We start from the raw sequence: 19,127 nt of genomic DNA, 5'->3' as shown, positions 1-19,127 counted from the left end.
AGAAGAAATACACATCTGTCAGGGGGAAAGTGCTACAGAAAAGGAGGAGGGGGCTGAGGAGCCTAAATGAGACTGGAGTTCCTCACATCTCAAGGGAGGGCCAGGAAGCAAACCCAGGCCAGGGGGCAGCGATAGATCTCACACACTCATGGTCTGCACACCTGCCAGCAGCGAGTATAAACCCTGCCCCTCTCTCCCAACCTAACAGGAGACTGTGGCATCCAGGTGGAGCCGGGGACTTACCCACGGGACAGCATCTCCCCAGAGGGACAGGAGAGTCACAGGCTGAGGGCCACAAGGGGTGGGGCTGAGCCTGGGCGCAGCTGTGCACAGCAGCCCAAACAGGTGAGGAAGAACACTGGGAGCTCGGCTACTTCCTCCTTGATGCAGCCCGCCAGGCCAATGACACCACAGCAATGAGCCACTGGTCTAATAATCCCAGGAAAAGGGACCGGTGGGAGGGCCTCACCTCAGACTACCCACAGCCACCTGCCTTTCCCTCAGGCCCCACTGAGTAGTCCAGGGCCTGCCTGTCCTCACCTCCCTCCCTTGGGAGGGGAGGAGCCACCTGGAGCTCCACCTGGAGCTTAGGCTGACAGAGCTGCTGGAGGGAAGATGGGTGGGAGCAAAGACCAGGAAGTAACCCTGGCCAAGGGAACACCAACCAATGGGGGAGCCTCCCCGCACACAGAAGCTAAGGGGACTCTGAAAAAGCTCAGGAAGCTGCACTCTTCAGAGGAGGTGCCACCTGGGCAGGCCCACCCCCATCCCCACCACCAGGGTGTTAAGGGGTAAGTCCGTCCTCCCACCCTGCCCTGAAGCAGGGTTATTCCCAGCAGGAGCATAGGAAGGATCTGGACAGGGAGATGAAGCAACCTGGAATGGCAGAAGGAATCTGGGACTAAGAGGTGGGGGTTGTCAGGGTCACAAAAGACTAATGCTGAGGCTGTCACAGGCACGTTTATTATCCTCCGGAATGTCAAGATCTTCCCTTCCTGGGCAGTGTTGCAGAGGAGGGCCAAGCCTCAGGAGGCAGCCACACTGCCACCAGAAGCAGGCCCGTGGGGAGGCAGTGTCATGGGTGGCAGGAACAGCGCCTTCAGCTTGCCCGACAAGCTGGCAATCTCAGGATCCTGGGCTTCGTAAGACTTGACCAAGCGGGCAAACTTAAGGACACCTGCAAGGAGAAGTGGAACATCAACCCACACCCCCAGGGGACAGGTGTGCCTCACACATCAGGAGAGGGCAGCGTGAGCAGGAGTCACTGGCTGCTCCCCCTCTGGTCAGGTAGCTGTCTACAAAACAAGGCACAACTGGATGGGATGCAATGAATGAAATATCCCAAAGCAGTGTGCTTCTTGTGATCACGTGGACCATTTTAGCGATTCAGTCCCATGAACACGCACAAGACCCCAAATCTATAACCTGAACACACACCAGCAGGGCAGAATCAAGAAGCACCCTTGGGGAACACCATGATCTCATCAAGGAAACTGACCAGCCAACCCTCCAACAGAGATTAGCTACAACACCTTAGAGGGGCTGCAGGAGACATCCCACTACGAGTTATCAGAAGAGGGTTCAGGTCCAGCTCTGCTGTGACCTCAGGCACTTAGTTTCCTACTAGAGTCTGTTTCCTCATCTTAAAATGAGATAACAGTATAATAACTGGTAACTACAAAAAGCACTTTGGACTTCACCAGGCACAAATTCAGACCAGGCTCTGAAGGGCTCTGACAGCCAATACTGTCGGTCCCAATACTATCAGTCCGATTGTGGTTGCCTCCCTGTGACCCGAGGAGGGAGGGCGGCTCAGGGATCCGATGGATGCAGCGCCCTCTCCTGGACCCAGTCCACCCCAACTCCCAGGCCGACCCACCTTCCCCGTCGCAGCTGAAGCCATAGGCCTTGATAACCTCCTGCTGGATCTGCGTGGCCACGGGCAGCACGAACTGCAGCATCTTGCCCATGTCGTTGCAGGCGTTGTCCCGAGCCTCGTCCATGCGCACGGCGTTCTCCGGGGCCGAGAACGCCTGGATTACCTCGGCCAGGACCACTGCGAAATCAGACGCGTCCCCGGGTAGGCGCGGAGCAGGGCAGGCGGGCCCGGCCGGCAACGCAGGGAAGAGGGCGGGCAATTAGTGGACTGCAGGCATAGCAGCCCGATAAACTCCGTCGCTCCAGGGGGCCAGGGCTCCTGGAGGAGGGGGGTACCGGCGCACCCACACCCCACGCTCTGTACCTCCCCCCGCACCCTTCTCCAGCAGGGAGCCCGCCGGGCGGCTAGAACGCTCCTCACCCTTGGCTTGTTCGGCGCTCAGGGCCGCGGGCGGGGCCGGGGCGGACGCCATAGGGTACCAAGCGCGGCACGTGCAGCGGAGCCAGAGCCGCTGGGAGAAGGGAGCTGCTGCCGAGAGGAGCTCTCACGGCTGACGGGGGTGGAAGGGAAGCGGCATCCACCGCGGCCGGAAGCAGAGGCAGCTTCTCGGCGCAGCGCGGCACCACCGCCCAAACGCCTTCGGAGGAGACCACCGAGGCTCCCGGCCGCCAGATGCACCGGAGCGGAGAGACCTCCGCAGCCGAAACCCTCTATTGTTGACAACGAGCCGTGGGGGGCTTTCCGGTGAGGACCGGAAAACCTGCTAGACAAATTCTAAAAGAGCTGTAACACTACAGGAAGTGGCCTGGAGAGACCATGGGGTATCCAGGAATGCCACTCTTGGTGAGGGTGAGCTCAGGGTGGGGTTTCCTAATCTCGATTGACGTATAACCGACGGGGAACATTGTGACTTTCAGAAGGAAAAACAGGGGAAAAGGAAACTTATTTATATCATTGATTTCTAGAGTTTGTGAACATTTGATTCGAGTCTATGCAAATGAACTCGAAGCTGATTGGCTGGCAAGGCTGGCCACACCCCCTCCGATGTTTGAGAAGGCCGAGGGCGAGGGCGGTTCTCCGGCTCTCCTAAGATGGCCTTGTCCCTGCTGTGCGCTCCAGCCTGACGTCCTCCGATTCCTCCTCTCTTCTAGACGTCTGAAATGGTCTCCCACCCCCTTCCCAAACCATGGGGTACTTACGCCTCCAGAGTTCTCATCGCTTTAACCTAATGAAACTATGCCCCTGCTCCTCCGCTTCGTAAGCGTCTCTCAATCTATCCGACCCAAAGGATTCTGGCCTCTGGTGGCTCCCAGCTGTGGGGCCAGCGGCTTCTTAGACCTGACCCTGGCCGAGGAGTGCCCGTCCCCCGCCTCCACATCTGGACTTCCCAGCCTTGGATGCAGGGACCGGGTCTGTGGTACCCCTCCGGCAGAGCCAGGTTCCAGGGCCCTGGGCTCTCCCAAGAGCTCCTCTGCAACCCTCCAAGGTCCCTACACCCACTCGTTCCACAGCTTTCTCTTCAGGCACCGCTGACAAGTTCCCCACCGCGCCCCCTCCCCCAACTCCGCCCCATAACCCGCAAAGAACTAGTCACAGCCATCATCCTGGGGAGTCGTGAGGATGTTTTTGTTTGGTTTTGGTTGGGATATTTTTTAAAGAGCGTCATATAGATATTTATATATATAAATTATTAATGTGGGGGAGGGGCAAGGGCCATACATCGCAGAAGGGGCGCGCGCACAGGGACTGAGGAGGGGCGGGGCGGGGGCAGCACACGATGCTACGCAAAACAGCCACATCTAACAGATGAAATAATCACACCAAAGGGGTGGGGGAAGGGCGGTGGCCACCAGGGGGGTTGAGCTTCAGGGAGGAAGAAAGCAGAGGGACTAGAAAGAGGGACCTGGCCCAAGATTACTGTGCGCTTTCTGCCGCCCCCCCCCCCCCCCCCCCCCCCCGTCACCTCCCCACCTCTGCATACCACAGGAGGCTTGGCTTTCCATCTGTCCCTCCCTCCCTCCCTCCCTCTGCCCAGCTGCTGAAACTCTGCAAAGGAGCAGCAGCCCTCCCTCCTCAGCTCTGGGCAGCCGGATGGGACAGAGGGCCTCCGAGTCCAGATGCAGGGGCCATGAGTACTCTCTTGATTGCAGGTTCTACAGTGGTTTGTCACTTTCCTTCTTCAGGTGACTGGTGGAGAGGGGATGCAGAGCGGAGACATGAGACTGAGGTCAACCTTGACCTAGCCCCAGTTAGAGGCTGGTGGAGGAGGGGTTCCCTCCCTCCCCCGGGGAGCCTGAAGCCCAGCAGTCTGCTGCCCACACCCCCATCTGGCTAAGCTCATATCCCATCACTCCCAGCCTAGGGGAGTCCAGGGGTACCTGTAATAGTCTTCCTGGGCAGGTAGCGGCACACTGTGCAGTGGGTGATGAGCGTGCAGCCACTGCTGCTGCTCCAGCGCGAGGCGCTGCAGCTCAGCAGACTGCGCGTGCATGGCCTGCAGCTGGTGAGCTGCTGACATCGGGGCAGAGAGGGAGGCTGGCAGGTCCCGGTAAGGAGCAGCTGTGGGCAGGAAGGGCAGAGGAGGGCACATGACTGGTGGAGATAGCTAGCCACCTTACATCAAACTGACACTACAACAGCGCAAAGCCAGACCTGCCAGTTGCCAATAGTGGACAGGATTCAAACTTCCACCTGGCACTAAAATCTGTGCCTCTCTTGGGCAGAGGGCCTGGGCCCTCCTTCTCCTATTCCCAGCCCCTCTGGTGCCTCCTCACCCCTCCCCAAGCCCAAATAGCCCAATCCCACCACCCAAATTCAATCTTCCTGCCCTTCTCTCATTAGACCTTCCCCCACCCCTTCCTCCATCCTTACCAAAGAGCTGGTGACGAAGAACTTCGTTCTCGTGCAGAGGGTGAGGAAGAAGGGGGTTGGGGAGGGTCCCAGCTGGGTAGGGGATCCGGGTAAGGTGAGACCCTGAGGCCAGGGGGTCAATGAGAGGGTGCACAGAGGCAGAAGCTAGAGGGTAGAGAAGAGGAAGGTGTCACCAAAAGGCAGGTTTGGGGAAAACCATGCATTTGGGTGAAAGGATCCAAGCCTGGAACGAGATGGATGATCAAACACAGGGAGACCCAGTGAGGAACAAGGAGGTGCAATGGGAGAACTAGGGGCCTGGTGGGCAGCCAGAACAAGACCTTACTGCAGTAGGGATATATGGATGGCAGAGAACAGAACATTACAGTTGTCAGAGGGATCTGAAAGGAGAGACATGGACTGCTTTGGGGGGGGGGGGGTGGCACAGAAAGTTTAGAAAGACAGGGAGAGAGTTGGTTAAGAGAGAGAAAGCACAAGGGAGCCTGGAATGACCGTGACTATAAGGCTAGATCAGGCAATGTTCTGGACAGTAAGAAATATGGCAAAAGGATAATAAATAAAGCTCACTAGCACCTATGATATCCCCAGCCAAAGCTATAGAGCTCTTTCTGGAAGGTTGCAGATCTAGACATGGGCAAGAACATGAAATACCTCCACCTGGGAGGAGAGAAGACAGCTAGAAATGACAACAGAGTTGAATCCAAAGAAGCAAGGAAACAAGTATGTGAAGCAGGGGAGGGAGTCTGAGAGCAGAAAAGTAGCATTCCCTCAAAGGTTTCCTCTATCATGGAGGAATGCTAGACTCTGAAGAGGGGTGGGGTGTGGGTTATTAGTCTCTGTGGCAAGGCTGGGGCATGAGAAGGTGGAGGGTGACAGGGAGGCAAAGATCAGGGGAGCAATCCCTGAAGAGAGGCTCATGCCAGACTAGAGGGATGTCTTGGCCTGAGCAACAGAAGAGCCCAATCACTTACAGGGATCAAGGTGGCCCCCAGGGACCAAGACAAAGGAGTCTCACCTGCATGGATGGCATCCTGCTGGTGGAGGTGCAGGTGGGAGTGGATGTGGGAGTGCTGGTGGTGATGGGGGGTCACATTGAGCATCTGCAGCCGGGCCAGTGGGTCATTGCCCAGAGCTGCCACCCTTTCTGCATGCTGCCTCTCAGCTGCCAAACGCTCGGCGTAGGACATGTCAGGCCGCAGGGCTGGCCCAGCTGCCAGCGCCAGACGTTCTCTCTCCAGGGGCCCCAGACTCGGATGAAAGGGGAAAGGGTGCAGGCCAGGTGGGCCAGGCTGCAGAGCCAGGCCCCCGTGTCGGGGGAAGGGATCCAGGCCTGGCCCAGGGACCCCATGCAGGGGTTCCAGCTCACTGGGCTTCACTTCGAAGCCAGGCTTGAGGCGGTCACGGAGGTCTCGTTCACGGGCTTCCCGCTCCCTCTCCCGGGCTGCTGGGTCACTGCTGTACAAGGCCGGGACATTGTAACCCAGGAGCCCCGGGTCCACTGCCCCTAGGGGCACGTAGAAAGGATGGTTGCGATTGCCAGGAGACATGACGTGGGGCCGGGCGTATTCACTGAGCGTGCGCAGGGCCGGAGTGTCAGGACCCAGGTAGGGGGGCACCGTGGCTACGGCACTGCCCGGCTCAAATGGAGGGCGATGGGGCACCGGGCCGAGAGATGGGCACTCCACTGGCGCCCGGCCCTCCTGAGCCAACTTCTGTGGGACACAGGGAGAAACAGAGTCAAAAGGGCAGGTCTGGGAACCGGGGCTCACTTGTCTCACCAGCTGAAGGCCCTCTGCTGGCCGGCTCAGCCCAGCAGGCGCTGCCCGAAGCCCTCTCCCGGACGTCGGCCCTCCCTACCACCCCCAGGGACTCTGGGCTGAACTGGCCTTCCACCAACGCACGAGCGCCAGGATTCCGCCCGCGGGGATCCTTCCGTCTCCGCTCCCCGGGCCGCCGTGCCTCCTCCTCTCCGACAGGAGGCGCAATGACCACCCCCGCCGCTCCGGCCCTCGACCCTCCCTGCGCGGCGCGGAGGAGGGGCCGGGAGGCGGGCGGCGCGTGCGGTGACGCACTCACCACGCTGCGTTCCAGCTCGCGCTCCTTCTCGCGCTCGCGCTCCTTCTCGCGCTCCCGCTCGCGCTCGCGCTCCTTCTCTTCGCGCGCGCGCTGCTCGGCCTCGCGCCGCACCTTCTCCACCAGGTCGGCCCGCTTCTTGGCCAGCTTGGAGCCCTCCAGCGGCACGAAGTACAGGTCGCTGCGCGCGCACGAGTTAAAGCCGCGGTCCAGGTGCTTGTTGAACCTGCCGGGCGCAAGGGCGGCGCGCGCTTAGGCCCCTGCGAGCGGCGGGAGCGGTCCCGCGCGGACCCTGCCCCGTGCCCGCCTGCGCACACCGCCAGGGGGACGCAGGGCTCCGGAGTCAGTTTTCAAAAGCACCGCAGGAAGGCAGCGTTCCCTCTTGGGCCTCCACCGGTCTCTCCCCATCTTCGTCCCCCATCCAGGCCCAACCGCATCCCGCCCCCCGGCTCACCTGGCCGACTGGCTGGCGTGGCTGGGCACGTCTACCACCTTGGGAGGGGGCGAGGGGCTACGGGCCGGGGGCACTGGGCTCTCGGGGGTCTCATACTCTTCGGCTGGCTCTTGTTTGATCTGCGTGGCATTCAGGGGCGGCCCCGAGGCGGGGGCTGCAGGCGGTGGTGGCAGGGATGACAGGCCTGCAGGCCCGGCAGGTGGCAAGGGGCCCTGCCCCACGGTAGGCGAGCCCGGCTTGAAGGTCCCTGGGCCCGCGGGCGGCGAGGCGCCTCGGTAGCCGGGTGGGGTTCCCGTTCGGAAGGAGGGAGGTGACCCCGGCTTGTACCCCGGTGGGGTGGCGGTCTTGTAGGCCCCTGGGGACGGGGCTCTCTTTCCATACGGCGGGGGCCCAGGTGGGGAAGCTGTTTTGTAGCCTGCTGGCGAGGAAGCCACTGTGGCAATGACCGTGGAAAGCGTAGCCGAGGAGGTGGTGACCGGAGGCACCGGTGGGAAGGGGTAGGGAGCTCCCTGGGGGCCCTGGGAAGGGGAGGGGTGCGAACAAGGGTAGGATCCTTGAGAGGAAGAGGAGGAGGAGGCGTTGGAAGAAGAGGAAGAGGCAGGGGGCCCATTAGGGCCTGCTTGGCTGTAGGACACCTGGCCGTGAGGTGGGGGCAGGTGTGCTGGCCCTGGCGGGTAGGGCCTCAGAGACCCCAGGGAGGGAGACATGGCATAGGGATGGGCATGATGGGAGCTACTGCTCTCCAGGGGGTGGGGATATGCTCCAGGGGGAGGGGGCCCAGAGCTCCCATGATGCTGTTGCTGCTGCTGCTGCTGCTGCTGCTGCTGCTGCTGCTGCTGCGGCTGCTGCTGCGACTGCGGCGGCGGCTGCTGCTGCTGTTGCTGGTGGTGATGGTGGTGTGTTGGGGCTGGTGGGTGGCCTGTGGATTGGCCTCCAGCAGAAGGAGGGAAGGGGCCTGGGTGAGCATTGCTGTTGGCTAAGAGACGGCCATAGGGAGGAGGTGGGGGGGGACCCTGGCTCCACACAGCCTGGGATGGAAGGGAAGGCTGAGTATACTTAGGTGGCTGATTAGAGACAGACAGGCTCGTCGGAGGAGGGAAGGAGTGGGGATAACTGGGCAATGCCTGGGAAGCTGGGTACTGGGAGGCAGAGGAAGAGGAAGAACTGGAAGAGGAGGCTGCTGCCGAGCTACTACCAGAGGACGAATATGGATACCTCATTGGGGGGGCTGGGGCAGAAGAGGAGGAAGCAGGTGGCAGAGGATGGGGTGAGGGAGCAAGAGTGGGGCCCTTCTCTGAGCCAGGAGGAAGTCCACCCATACCCTGCCCCATGGCATGGGGAGAGGGCAGATGCCCGGGTAGTGGCTGGGCCCCCAGGCCAGGAGGAGAGGCTGAAGCATTGTTAAGGGGTCTCAGAGCAGGTGGAGGAGGCAGGTTTGGTGTCACATGGGGGAAGGTGGCTGGTGGTGGAGCAGACGGTAGGTTTCCACCACCCACTGAAGTGTTAGGTGGTTTTGTTGGGGGAGCACCACCAGCCCCAGAGCTTGATATGGAAATGGGGGTGGTGGGTGGGGGGTGCTGTTTGCCCCCACTAGGAGCCCCCACTGAAGAGGCAGCTCCTCCTCCCTTGGGACCTATTGGAGGTCCAGACAAAACTCCTCCACCAGTGCCCCCAGAGTAGAGCTGTGGATGAGGGGGAGGGGCCCCAGGAGGAGCCTGGAACATTCGAGATGGGGGGGGCTCCATGGGAGCATGATATCCAGTGGGTGTCACAGAAGGATGGGGTTCAAAACCAGGCTCTGGCTGTCGGGGGGTACTGTCTGGCGGCGGGGGGGAGGGAGGAAAGAGTGGAGGTGGGTGGTAGGGGCGGGCTGGGCCCTGGGAAAGGCCAGAAGATGAGTCGGAGTCATTCTCCACGCTTCCAGGGCTGTAGATGCTAGGAGACGTGCTTCGGTTATCCTGGTCAATATCCCTAGGGTCACTGCTGCCATCATCATTGAGGCTCCGCCCATCTAAACTATCCAGATCGGAGGGAGACTGTGGCCGAGGGAGCTCCTGCTGCAGAAAAAGGAGGATCATTTCATCTCTCTTCTTTTTCCTTGCTTCCCCTAGATTTGGGGCCTCCCTTGCACAAAATCATTTCCCCCTCCCAGCACACCACTGTACCATGTGATGAATACTCTTGCTCAAGCCCACCTCCCTGCCACATGTGGGGATGCCCCCTGTCTCCCCACATTGTCAGTGACTCCCTGGCAGCCAGTCTTGTTTCCCTCCTTGGAAACTGCATTCCTTCCTCAATGTCCATCTCAAGCACCTTCGCCCGCCATCCACAGCTAAACCCAAATCCCTCTCTTCCACTAGCTCATACTCACCCACCCCCATCTCCTTTACCCTATTTAACTACACATGCCAGAAACCCTTGGTTCTTAAAAAGACCACTCCTGCATTTTCCTTATGATTTATTTGTTCCTTCCACGAAGACCTCTCACCTTTAACCTCCTCCCCAGCCCCTTCATGAGAACCAGGACCTTGAAAAGGAGAGGCTGGAATCCTCCTCACTCTCCCAGTCCCCTCTGGCCCTGCCTGGTCATCTGGTGGGCTGGCTACTAGCCCTAAAGATCTGTGACACATTACAGACAGGACTCCTTTAATAGGCACAGCAATAGGACTTTTCCCTCCTATACCAGGCAAGATTCAAGTAGGAATCACGAGTGAAAGGGAGTTTTCAGGAACGAGTGATGAGAAAATGGGTCAGGGTCTCCCACCTCAGTTTTGGTCTTTTTTGGTGCATTGGTCTCCTCACTTTCGCTCTCTGAGATCTCCTCGCTCCGGCCCTGCTTGCTGACCTTTGGGGTGGAGGCTTCTTCCACACGGGCCTTCTGTTCAGGAGAAAGAGAATATTCCTGTCTTATGCCTCCCAAGCCTCCACCGTTCCCCTCTGCCAGACAGGAAGGTCCCTCACAGCACGCACACACGTACGCCCTCGGCCCCAGTGTCTGGGCATCCTGTGGGAGGACCTGAAGACAGAATACCTTGGCTGTCTGCCTAGACTTCTCGGCTTTGCCATCACTGCTGGACGTGCTGACCCCTCCAGGGGAGGCCCGGCCCCTCGATCTCAGTTCTTCCCGGGGCCCAGGGGCCTCTTTCTTCCGTCCACTCCTCATTGACATCTGTGGGAGAAGGAAGGAAGCAGGTAGTGTAGGGTGTTTTTCCACAGAGCACCTAACTTTACGATGTGCCTTATTTCTATTCTTCCTCTCCAGGCCCTCACCCCTAGTTACTTTGCCCCTCATCTTTCATGTCTCTCGTTTTAGCTGTTACTCACTGAGTCTTTATTCTGTCGTGTCTTCATTCTTCAGGCTGTGGAGACCCCATTCTCCTCTGCCTGGGCAGCTGAATACAGAAACTTCTCTGCTTCACCCCAAGTTCCCCACAGCTGTGGTCTGGGAAGCAGGAAGCAGGATCTCCCAAGTTCCCAGTGGAGGCGCCTGGAACTCGCGGGATCTGTTTCCAGTGAAGCCTGTTAGGAAAGACCATCAGAGTCTCCATACTGGGGAACAGTGTCTGAGGGGCTAAGTGGCCCAGCCCTAGGCCTCTGAGCCAGGAGGCACACGATCCGTAAGATGTTGTTGGCTTGCCCCATGGACTGCCCAGCTATCTACAAGTGAAGGAGACTCTGCTCACAACATCATCTCTTTCATCTCTGGAGAAGGCACAAGATTCAGATGTACCTATGAGCTCGCGTTATTTATCCTTCACGATACCTAGGAAATACCTGTGTCCAGCAGTTCCACACAGCCTTACCAGGGAGCATAAAGAAATGTAGATGAGGTATTAAGGAATTTATTGAGTGCTATCTTTACATCAAGCCCTTACATTCAATTTCATTTAATACTTACAACCAACCAAAGTTGGTTGTATCCTTGCAAAGTAGGTTATGTATCCTTATTTCTATTATATAGGTGGGGAAGCTAAGGCTTGAAAATTGAGATTGTGACTTGCCCAACTTCATGTGATAAATACACAGAAACCAGTGATAGCACCAGAATCAAATCCACATCTCCCTGACTTCAAAGCCCATGCTATTTCTTCCAGACTTTGCTATACTCTTGCCAGAAGCAGGTAGGGAGAATTCTCAGAAGGCCTAGATCAGTCCTAGAGATATGAAAAGAGTAGAGTAGGTGGGAGAAGCATGTCCCATTCTATAACACAAGTGCACAGAGTCCTACCCACCCCAAGCCCAAACCTGGGTATCTTCAAAGTACAGAACTTCACTTTTGCGAGCCCCATAGAGACCCGCTCTCTAGTGCTTAGGTTCCCTAAGGCTAGAAAGTCACGACTTTCAATTTACCAACCAAACCAATGAGTATCAGTGAGCACATAATACAAATTCACAAATTTCTGAGCCTGCATCCCCACTTGGCTTAGCCAGGGACACACACCTCACCACTTGTCTACATCTGTACCTATATATATGTATAGTCAGCTATTTTCATTCACACTTGTTTGTATTTCTTGCTGTTATGTGTCTCCTTATGACTGACCATAAGATCTTTTGAGAGCAAGAACGGTAGCTTCCCACTGTTTTCTTCCTTTCTGTATCTCCCACTGATGTCACATATATATGGGTGCTCTGTTCTATCCTTGATAGTGACTGTAAACCCACTAACTTCGATGGATCTTTTCTAATAAAATCCTGGTGGCTTTGGTGGGAACAGGGTAAACTTAGCTACCTATCCTGAAGTAGGAGGCCTGGCTAGGTAAATGGCATTTCCACAGTCTATAACATATTTTTCCCGAGGAATACAGAGTAATTACTTCTCATTCATCTCTACTGAACCCTACTGAGACAGGCAGTGAGGGGGGGAACCTGACCTTTCCAGGAAACTTAAATAATAATAATTTACTTAGAGTCACAAAGAACTGACACAGAGCTCCAGGTCTTCTGAAGTTAGAACTGATGCTCTGCCCAGTAAGCTAGTCCTTTTTCCTCAACTACAACTATTACCACATTTTGGAAATGTGTAGATTGGTTTTAAAACACTGTCAAACCCCCCAAATCCAAAGAACAAAACCCTATAACAGAAGGGTTAACAGAAGGGAAAAACACTCTTTAACAAAAGCATAGCAAAAATGACTATTTGTGACTGGTGTGTCTTTGCCCTCAAGAGGAGGGTGCCCAACTCTCCTCTTCATCCCAGAATCCATCCACCACATCAGTGAGAGTGAAGAGACCAAAAGGTCAGTGAAATGCATGAATGTAACTGAAAAACACAGCAATCAGCGTGCCCCTCCCCCTACTGCAACTGTTTTAAACAGCTGAAATCTGATAAAATTATCAGTTAGTAGCTTTGAAGGAGAAAAGCAGTCATAAAAGCACAGGCAATCCTGGGGGAAAGGAGTGGCAAAGGAGAGGAGTTAGGGTTGGGCTGTGCATATGTTTCTGAACTCCGAGCATGTGTTACATCAACAAGGTGAGCTGTACTGGTCTTGCCCTAGTAGCCAGTCACCGTAACTGATACTTCTAGAGCACCTACTATGTATCTGGCAAACACACTACCCACATTCCCCTTCACAGCCTTACTACAAAAGAAAAATGACAAAGACCACGTGCACCTGGTGCACCAGGTGCGGTTGAGTGTCTGCCTTTAGCTCAGGTCATGGTCCTGGGGTCCTGGGATCAAGTCCTGCATCAGGCTCCCCGCAAGGACCCTGCTTCTCCCTCAGCCTGTGTCTCTGCCTCTCTGTGTCTCTCATGAATAAATAAATAAAAATCTTTAAGAAAAAAAAAGAAAAGAAAAGAAAAGAAAAATGACAAAGACCAGACAGGCAAAAGTGAGAAAAAGGGAGAGGTCTCTAAGAAAAGGAAAAGAAAGGGGAAACAGAGCAGGATGTCAGAGGGAATACACAATCAAGGCACAAGGCTTTCTGGGAAAGGCTTGCAGGGTGAATTTCAGGATCACTGGCCCAGCCCCCATCATCATTCCAGACCTACCAGCCTAACAAACCAGTCCAAAGCGACTCCTAGATAACAATGCAGCCCAGACCAGCAGATAACAATGCACCAGTCTAAGCCTTCTTAGAATCCGAGGTTGTCAGAGGGGCCTCAGAAATCATCTTCTCTATAACCCCATCATCTTACAATGAAACCAAGACCCAAAGAGAAGTGACTGGCCCAAGGCCACAGTTGGAGGTACAGCCAGGACTAGAGCCAGGTATCCTGGCTCCTGCTCCAGAGTATTGCCATGGCCCTCTCTCCTGGGCCATCCTCACAAGGTCAGGGAAATAGAAGGTTGAAGGTTAGCTGAGGGAAGGGGTCACTGTCTTGATAGTCTGGGAAAGAGGCAAAGGGAGGCTCAGGAAAGGACACTCAAGCTTAAGAAAATGGAAGAGTATCAGTGCAAAGAATCCTTAGGACTACTGTACACAGAAAGTTCCTAATAATAAGAGAGGTAGAGGCCAGAAAGAACTAGCAAAAGATGGTGTAACTTAAGCATTTCTGTGCTCTCGCCATGCCTAGGGGGAGGAACCTGGAGCAACACTATGACCTGCAAATAACATGTCTACCTGTTCCAACAGACTGCTGGATGGAAGGTGGGGGGTGGGGGTGGGAGTGGGGAACCCCTGGGGAACCTCCTATCCACCAGCAGCACCAGAAACACCTTCCAGAACGCAGCCACGAGTCCCAAGGACACAGCCAAAGGCCAAGATCCAATCAAGATTCTGAACCCCACCTATAGGACATCCCACTGGATCATTGCTATGGCAACAAAATGGTAGAACCTGCCCCTCAAGAGTCTATCCCAGGAGTCTATCTGCCAGCCACTCCCCCTCCAGTTGCCAAAGCAACTCCTACCCTCCTATAGCACCCTCAGGGAAGGGAGCTTAAGAGTGCCTACCTCCGAAGAAATAAGCCCGGGCACAAAGGGAAATCTGAGTTCAAAACAGAAATGAAGATATGCCCGCCCCCTTCAGAAAGCACAGCTAGAGGGGAAGGGGGTGCCCAGGGATTTGAGGGTGGAGGTCACAACTTGCCTGGAGTGCCTACAAGATCGTCCAGTTTTCTCCTCCTCTTCCACCCTCCCAGGAAGCCCTTCTCCCTAACTCTCCTTTCAATGCTCCCATCGTCCCCCTCATTAGTTCTTGGGGGACCACCCTCCTCTGCCCCAGTGTACCCCCCTCCAAGAAGTAAGTCTGCCTGGGGTTGGGGAAACAAGGTCAGAGGTGACCTGAAGTAGGGGAAAGAAAATCGAGTCACAAAGGCATCCCCTTCCGCCCTGTAACACCTCTGGTTCTTCTCAAAGGTGGAACCTCTCCTTGGCCCTTTCAGAGCCCCCCTCTCCCCAGGTTCCCTACTCCCTCATCAGCTACAATCCCTCTCTCTCCGCCTACCACACCCCTTCCCCCCTTTCCCACTTCCCTTCCATACCTAACACCCTCCACCCCGAGTTCTGAAACACGGGCTCTGGGCCTTTTGCTGGAGTCTTGATGCCCCACCTCGCTGCCATATCTCCGTTCCTTTTTTGCCTTCGCCCGAAGCCCCCTCGCGGGCACCCCCTTTTTCCTCTGCCAACCCTCCACCTCGGAGCTCCTCCTTTGGTCCTGGGCTCCTGGCTCCCCTCTTGCCCCATCAGCCCTCCTCCTGAGACCCTCCCACGTCCCTCTCCACCTTCCCGACCCTCTGGGTGCTCTGGCCCCCATCCCTCCTCCGGGGCCGGCCCCACCCCCAGAGCCCCCCAGCCTCAGGCCGGCCAGAGCCCGCAGTGGGGGGAACCGGATCGGGAAAATAACAAATGGAGGCGGCGGCGGCGGCGGCGGCGGCGGCGGCGGGAGGGGGAACTGGGAGGGGTGGGGGTGGGGAGCCGCGGGCCAGAACCCGGGCGGGCCCGAGGCCCCGGCGGCAGCAGATCTTACCTGGTCGCGGCTCGGGACGGCTGGCTGGCTCCGAGCGGGATTCGGGGCTCCGGCGCCTCTGGGGGGGCGGCGGCGGCCGCTCCCCCGCCCCCCTCTCCTCTTCCCGGCTTCAGTCGCCGCCGCGACGGCGGCGGCGGCGGCCCCGACCCCCCCGGAGGGCGGCCCCCATCCCCCTTCCCCCACCGGGCCCCGATCGCCCGCCTGCCCCCGGAGCAGACCCGACCCCGCTCTGGCTCAGCCCCTCCCCGGGCCCGCCGCCCGCCCGCTCCCCCGCTCCCCCCGCCCGCCCCCGCCGCCCGGAATGCCCGGGCCGCGCCGCCCGCCCCCGCCGCCCTCCCCGCGGCCCCGGCCGGCCCTCCCCCTCCGCGCCGCTCCGCCCGCCGCCCGCCGCCCGCCGCCGCCCGCCCCGCGCAGCCCGCACTCGCGCGCTCCCCGGCCCCCCGGGCGGCCTCCGCCCGCGGCCCCCGCCCCTTCCCGGGCGGCCGTGCCCCCGCCTCGCCCCCTCCTCGCCCCCTCCTCGCGGCCGGCGGTGCCCCCCGAACGGGTCCCGGCCGGAGGCCCCGGCCCGACGCGGGGCTGCGGGCGGGCTGGGCGGCGCGTCCGGCGACTCGCACAGGAAAGCGGACGGCGGAGGGAGGGCGCTCGGGAGAGGGGGATGGGAGAAGAAGGAAGAGGGAGAAGGAGGGAGCGCGAGGCACGGAGGAGAGGGGCCGGGAGGGAGACGCGAGGGAGGGAGCGCGAGGCAAGCCGCGAGGGGGGGGCGGCGGGGGAGCCGGAGGGGGCGGCGCCGCGCCACTTGGCCGAGGCCGGCCGCGGGGGTTGGGGCGCGGGGAGGGTTCGCCGAGGCCGGCGGCGGGGAGCGGGAGGGCGGGGGAGGGGCCGTGGGCTGTGCCGGCGGAGGCGGCGCGGACTGGAGAAGTTTGGGGGCCGAGGGGGCCGAGGGGGCCGAGGGGGCCGAGGCACGGAGGACGTGGGCGGCTGTGGGTGTGCGGCTGGGATTGGCCTGTCGGGGTACGCGGAGGCTTTGGGGGCGGGGAGGCGCGGGACGGGAGGGGCGGCTGGAGCTGGGGGTGACAGCGCCTGTGGCCGACCTGTAGCGGGAGACGCGGGCTGAAGCTTAGGGTCACGGGGAGGGGGAGAAATTGAAAAGATGGAGATCTACATATATCCTATATCTATAGTCCCATATCCTATACTATATAGATACATATATCCTATATCTAGTATCTATCTGTATATACGGATGGGGTTTCTGCATGAGAGTAGTTTGGACGCGATTGGTGTCGGGAAAAGAATAGGGAACACAAGAACGGGGCGGGGGCGGTGATGCTGGAAGGCTGAGGAGAGTTCAGAGGGGTCAGCACGGAGAGAAGGGGAGAGGTGAGGAACTTTTAGAAGCCATGAAGGAGGTGGGGCCGGAGACTTATTCTAGGGAGGCCTGAGTGCTGGGTGGGAAAGCTGCGGGGAAGACACTGGCTGGACTTCTGGGGTGGTGGGGGTGGGGGTTTCCGAGGAGGATTTCGGTTGGCTAGACAAAGGTAGATAGAATGGGGTGGGGGCCAAGGGGGAAGTAGGTAAAGAAGATTAGAAGGAAATGGAAGATAAACAAGGCCATGGAGGGAGGTCAGAGATTGGGAAGACAAAGAGTGGAGATGGGAAGGGAAAGCAGTAGAAGGAAACCATAGAAGCAGGGGAGGGCAAGCCCCCATGTAGGGAAGGGATTCGTTTATAGGAGTGGGACACTATCTTCAGGCCCTTCTGTCTGGTGGTGTCTCAATTTTCCTTCTCAGACCTGTTTGAAGTCACCACAGACAGTACTCTGAGCCACAGATAAGGGGCCCAGTGGGGATTAGGCTCAAGGTAGAGCCAAATCTCCTAGATGTCCTGGTTCCTGGTTCCCCAATCCCAGTTGTTCTACTGTGGAGACAATCCCCACCCTACCCCCAGACCACAGGTTCTTCCTTCAACCCTCCTCACTCTCCAGGCAGCCTAACTGTCAGCCAGCCAGCCATTTCCAGTCTTCAGCCTGAAGCCAGCACCCCATCCCAGTGTCTTCTTCTGGGATGTCTCCCTGGCCCCACACCCTGCAGCAACATCTCCCAGGACAAAGGACACCAAGACGCTGGGTGATTTTTGGCAGCTAAGATTGGGAAGGCCAGAGAATAGGAGGGAGCAGGCTGGGAAACTGGAAGAGCTGGAGCTGGAGCCTGGATTGGGAGCTCTTACCAGCTCTCCAGATTTGGGGTGGGAAGAGGGCAAATGCCAGAGCCCAGCCAACCAGAGGCCAAGGATGGATGGGCCCTGGATGGCAGGATCCCACCATCCTTCTGGAAAGGATGGAGATTGGATTTGTAGCAACTCAGTGGATTTTGCCTCATATTTCCTTGGGCCAGACTCAGCTGAGTTCTGGGAATACCCAAAAGCTCTGAATAGATTCTAAAGTACTGACGAACCTGAGCAAGGTGGCCACCTTGGCCCAGCAATGAATCACCACTCTTCATCGCTGCTGAATTGGTGGGCAACTCACTTTTCTAGCCCAGCTTCACCTTCTTGATCCCTCAGTGCCTTCCAGAGACCTGGCCAGCTCCTTATCTCCCCTCCATGGGATTCCCGCCCTCCCTTCCTCAGCGCCCTAGGATGACCCCTGCTCCCTCTCTCCACCCCACAACAACTTTGTTCCAAGACTCCTCCTCTTCCTCCTCATTCCCCATCGCATTTCCTCTCCTTCCTCACATCTCAGCTCATTCTCCCACTGGGCCTGGGCCCAGGCCCTTCCCAGCTCCCTTGTAGGCCAAGCTGCTCTCTCTTGCTTTTTAACCACCGAGGGATGGGCTAAGGATGGTGACATACCTGAGCCTAAAAGAAAAATTTGAGGCAAAGGTAGGAACAGAAGATAGGGAGAGTCAGAGAAGCCAGGGCCTATCCTCTCTGATTCTTCCCCAGCCTGAGGACTAGGCTTACCATTCAGCTTTGGGGTGCATCATCACATACACACACCCCACACCATCCCTCACCCCAGCTCTCTTTATGGCCTCAGCCCCCCACAACTCACTGGTCTCCAGGCAACAGCACAAAGGGAAAGTGGAGAGAGGGGCCAGGGAGGCCCAGATGGAGCTACTGTAACCCAATCCAACCCAGTACCTGGGGGAGAGGGGGGAGGCATGGCTACCAGAGGAGGCCACCTAGCAAGGAGTGGGGGGAAAGGGCAGAGGTTAGTAAATACGGCTCCAATCACAATCGGCTTGATCAGTCCAGGAATTGGAGGAGAAAGATGGGTATCACGGACCCCAGAGAAAACGGAGAGGCACAGAGAAAAGCATGCCCCAAAGGGAACAGAAAGGGGCGCCAGGAGACCGGAGGGAAGAGAAAGATGAGTTGCCCACCCTGAAATTAAGAGGCATAGAGGAGCAGAGGCAAGAAGCTCTCTGAACTGAAAATGGCTGAGGTGTCAGTGACACAGGAAGAAGAGCAGAGACATGGGTCCTGCCCATTCAGGACGAAAATCCTCTCCTTGTCCTGGAGCTGGGCAGGATGGCAGAGAGCCCAGGACCAGAACTCAGAGTAGAAACAGTTTAGGAGGCCCACAGAGGGGACAACCTTGAAATTCCTCCCATCACACCCCTAGCTCGGGCTGAGTGTGGCGTCCCACGGAACCTTGCCTCCCTCTAGTGGCCACAGCTCCCTGTGTGTAGCCCTTGCCTGCTGGGTTCTGCTCCGTGTCCCAGCCCCAGGAGAGGGTTTCTCCTCCTGGGGAGTTCCTGGGTCCCTGTGCCAAAGTCAGGGCTCCCCTGGAGCTGAAGAGTGATAGTGGATCTCCAGCCACACACTGGGGTCCTGCTCAAAGGCCACCCCAACACTTGTGGCTTTGACTCTCCAGTTTCCTGAAGATTCCATTTCCTCAGACCCTCCTTTGTAGCCCCAGGTACCACTCCCCTCC

General features: G+C 58.0%; 1 protein-coding gene, 1 long non-coding RNA gene and 1 other non-coding gene across 6 annotated transcripts; 1 reads left to right on the top strand and 2 right to left on the bottom strand.

The window, feature by feature from the left end:
- Positions 1 to 2,585: 2,585 nt before the first annotated feature.
- On the top strand, positions 2,586 to 3,133 carry LOC111092761. Its single transcript, XR_005379802.1, has 2 exons — positions 2,586 to 2,728; positions 2,845 to 3,133. It is a non-coding gene; the product is annotated as an uncharacterized LOC111092761 (long non-coding RNA).
- On the bottom strand, positions 2,612 to 2,673 carry LOC119866491. The gene has a single exon (XR_005380236.1). It is a non-coding gene; the product is annotated as a U7 small nuclear RNA (small nuclear RNA).
- A 745-nt stretch (positions 3,134 to 3,878) lies between the features above and the next one.
- ATN1 (atrophin 1) lies at positions 3,879 to 18,145 on the bottom strand. Of its 4 annotated transcripts, none has more exons than XM_038576627.1 (10): positions 17,644 to 17,691; positions 10,602 to 10,796; positions 10,309 to 10,446; positions 10,042 to 10,155; positions 7,278 to 9,331; positions 6,827 to 7,049; positions 5,766 to 6,462; positions 4,751 to 4,894; positions 4,258 to 4,438; positions 3,879 to 4,066 (listed from the first exon to the last, which is right to left on the bottom strand). In XM_038576627.1, exons 2-10 carry the CDS (start codon positions 10,626 to 10,628, stop codon positions 4,033 to 4,035), a joined length of 3,612 nt encoding a protein of 1,203 aa, XP_038432555.1. In that variant the 5' UTR covers positions 10,629 to 10,796; positions 17,644 to 17,691; the 3' UTR covers positions 3,879 to 4,032. The 4 variants fall into 4 exon arrangements, with proteins under 4 accessions (XP_038432555.1, XP_038432558.1, XP_038432557.1 ...); XM_038576630.1 differs by lacking the exon at positions 17,644 to 17,691 and adding an exon at positions 15,191 to 15,351; XM_038576629.1 differs by lacking the exon at positions 17,644 to 17,691 and adding an exon at positions 18,041 to 18,145 and having other exon boundaries at positions 3,880 to 4,066; positions 7,278 to 9,334.
- Positions 18,146 to 19,127: the final 982 nt, after the last annotated feature.

The sequence above is a fragment of the Canis lupus genome, chromosome 27 (assembly GCF_011100685.1).
Source record: "Canis lupus familiaris isolate Mischka breed German Shepherd chromosome 27, alternate assembly UU_Cfam_GSD_1.0, whole genome shotgun sequence".
Taxonomy (NCBI): Eukaryota; Metazoa; Chordata; class Mammalia; order Carnivora; family Canidae; genus Canis; species Canis lupus.
The sequence above is the reverse complement of the archived record's forward strand: the minus strand, read 5'-3'. Positions and strand labels throughout refer to the sequence as shown.

Excerpts from the sequence above, each read along its gene's own strand:
- ATN1 (XM_038576629.1), bottom strand. The coding sequence starts at position 10,628 with ATGAAGACACGACAGAATAAAGACTCA. Across the intron at positions 9,335-10,041 it reads CAAAAAAGACCAAAACTGAG|CAGGAGCTCCCTCGGCCACA; the intron begins GTGGGAGACCCT and ends CTTTTTCTGCAG. Across the intron at positions 6,463-6,826 it reads GCGAGCTGGAACGCAGCGTG|AAGTTGGCTCAGGAGGGCCG; the intron begins GTGAGTGCGTCA and ends TGTGTCCCACAG.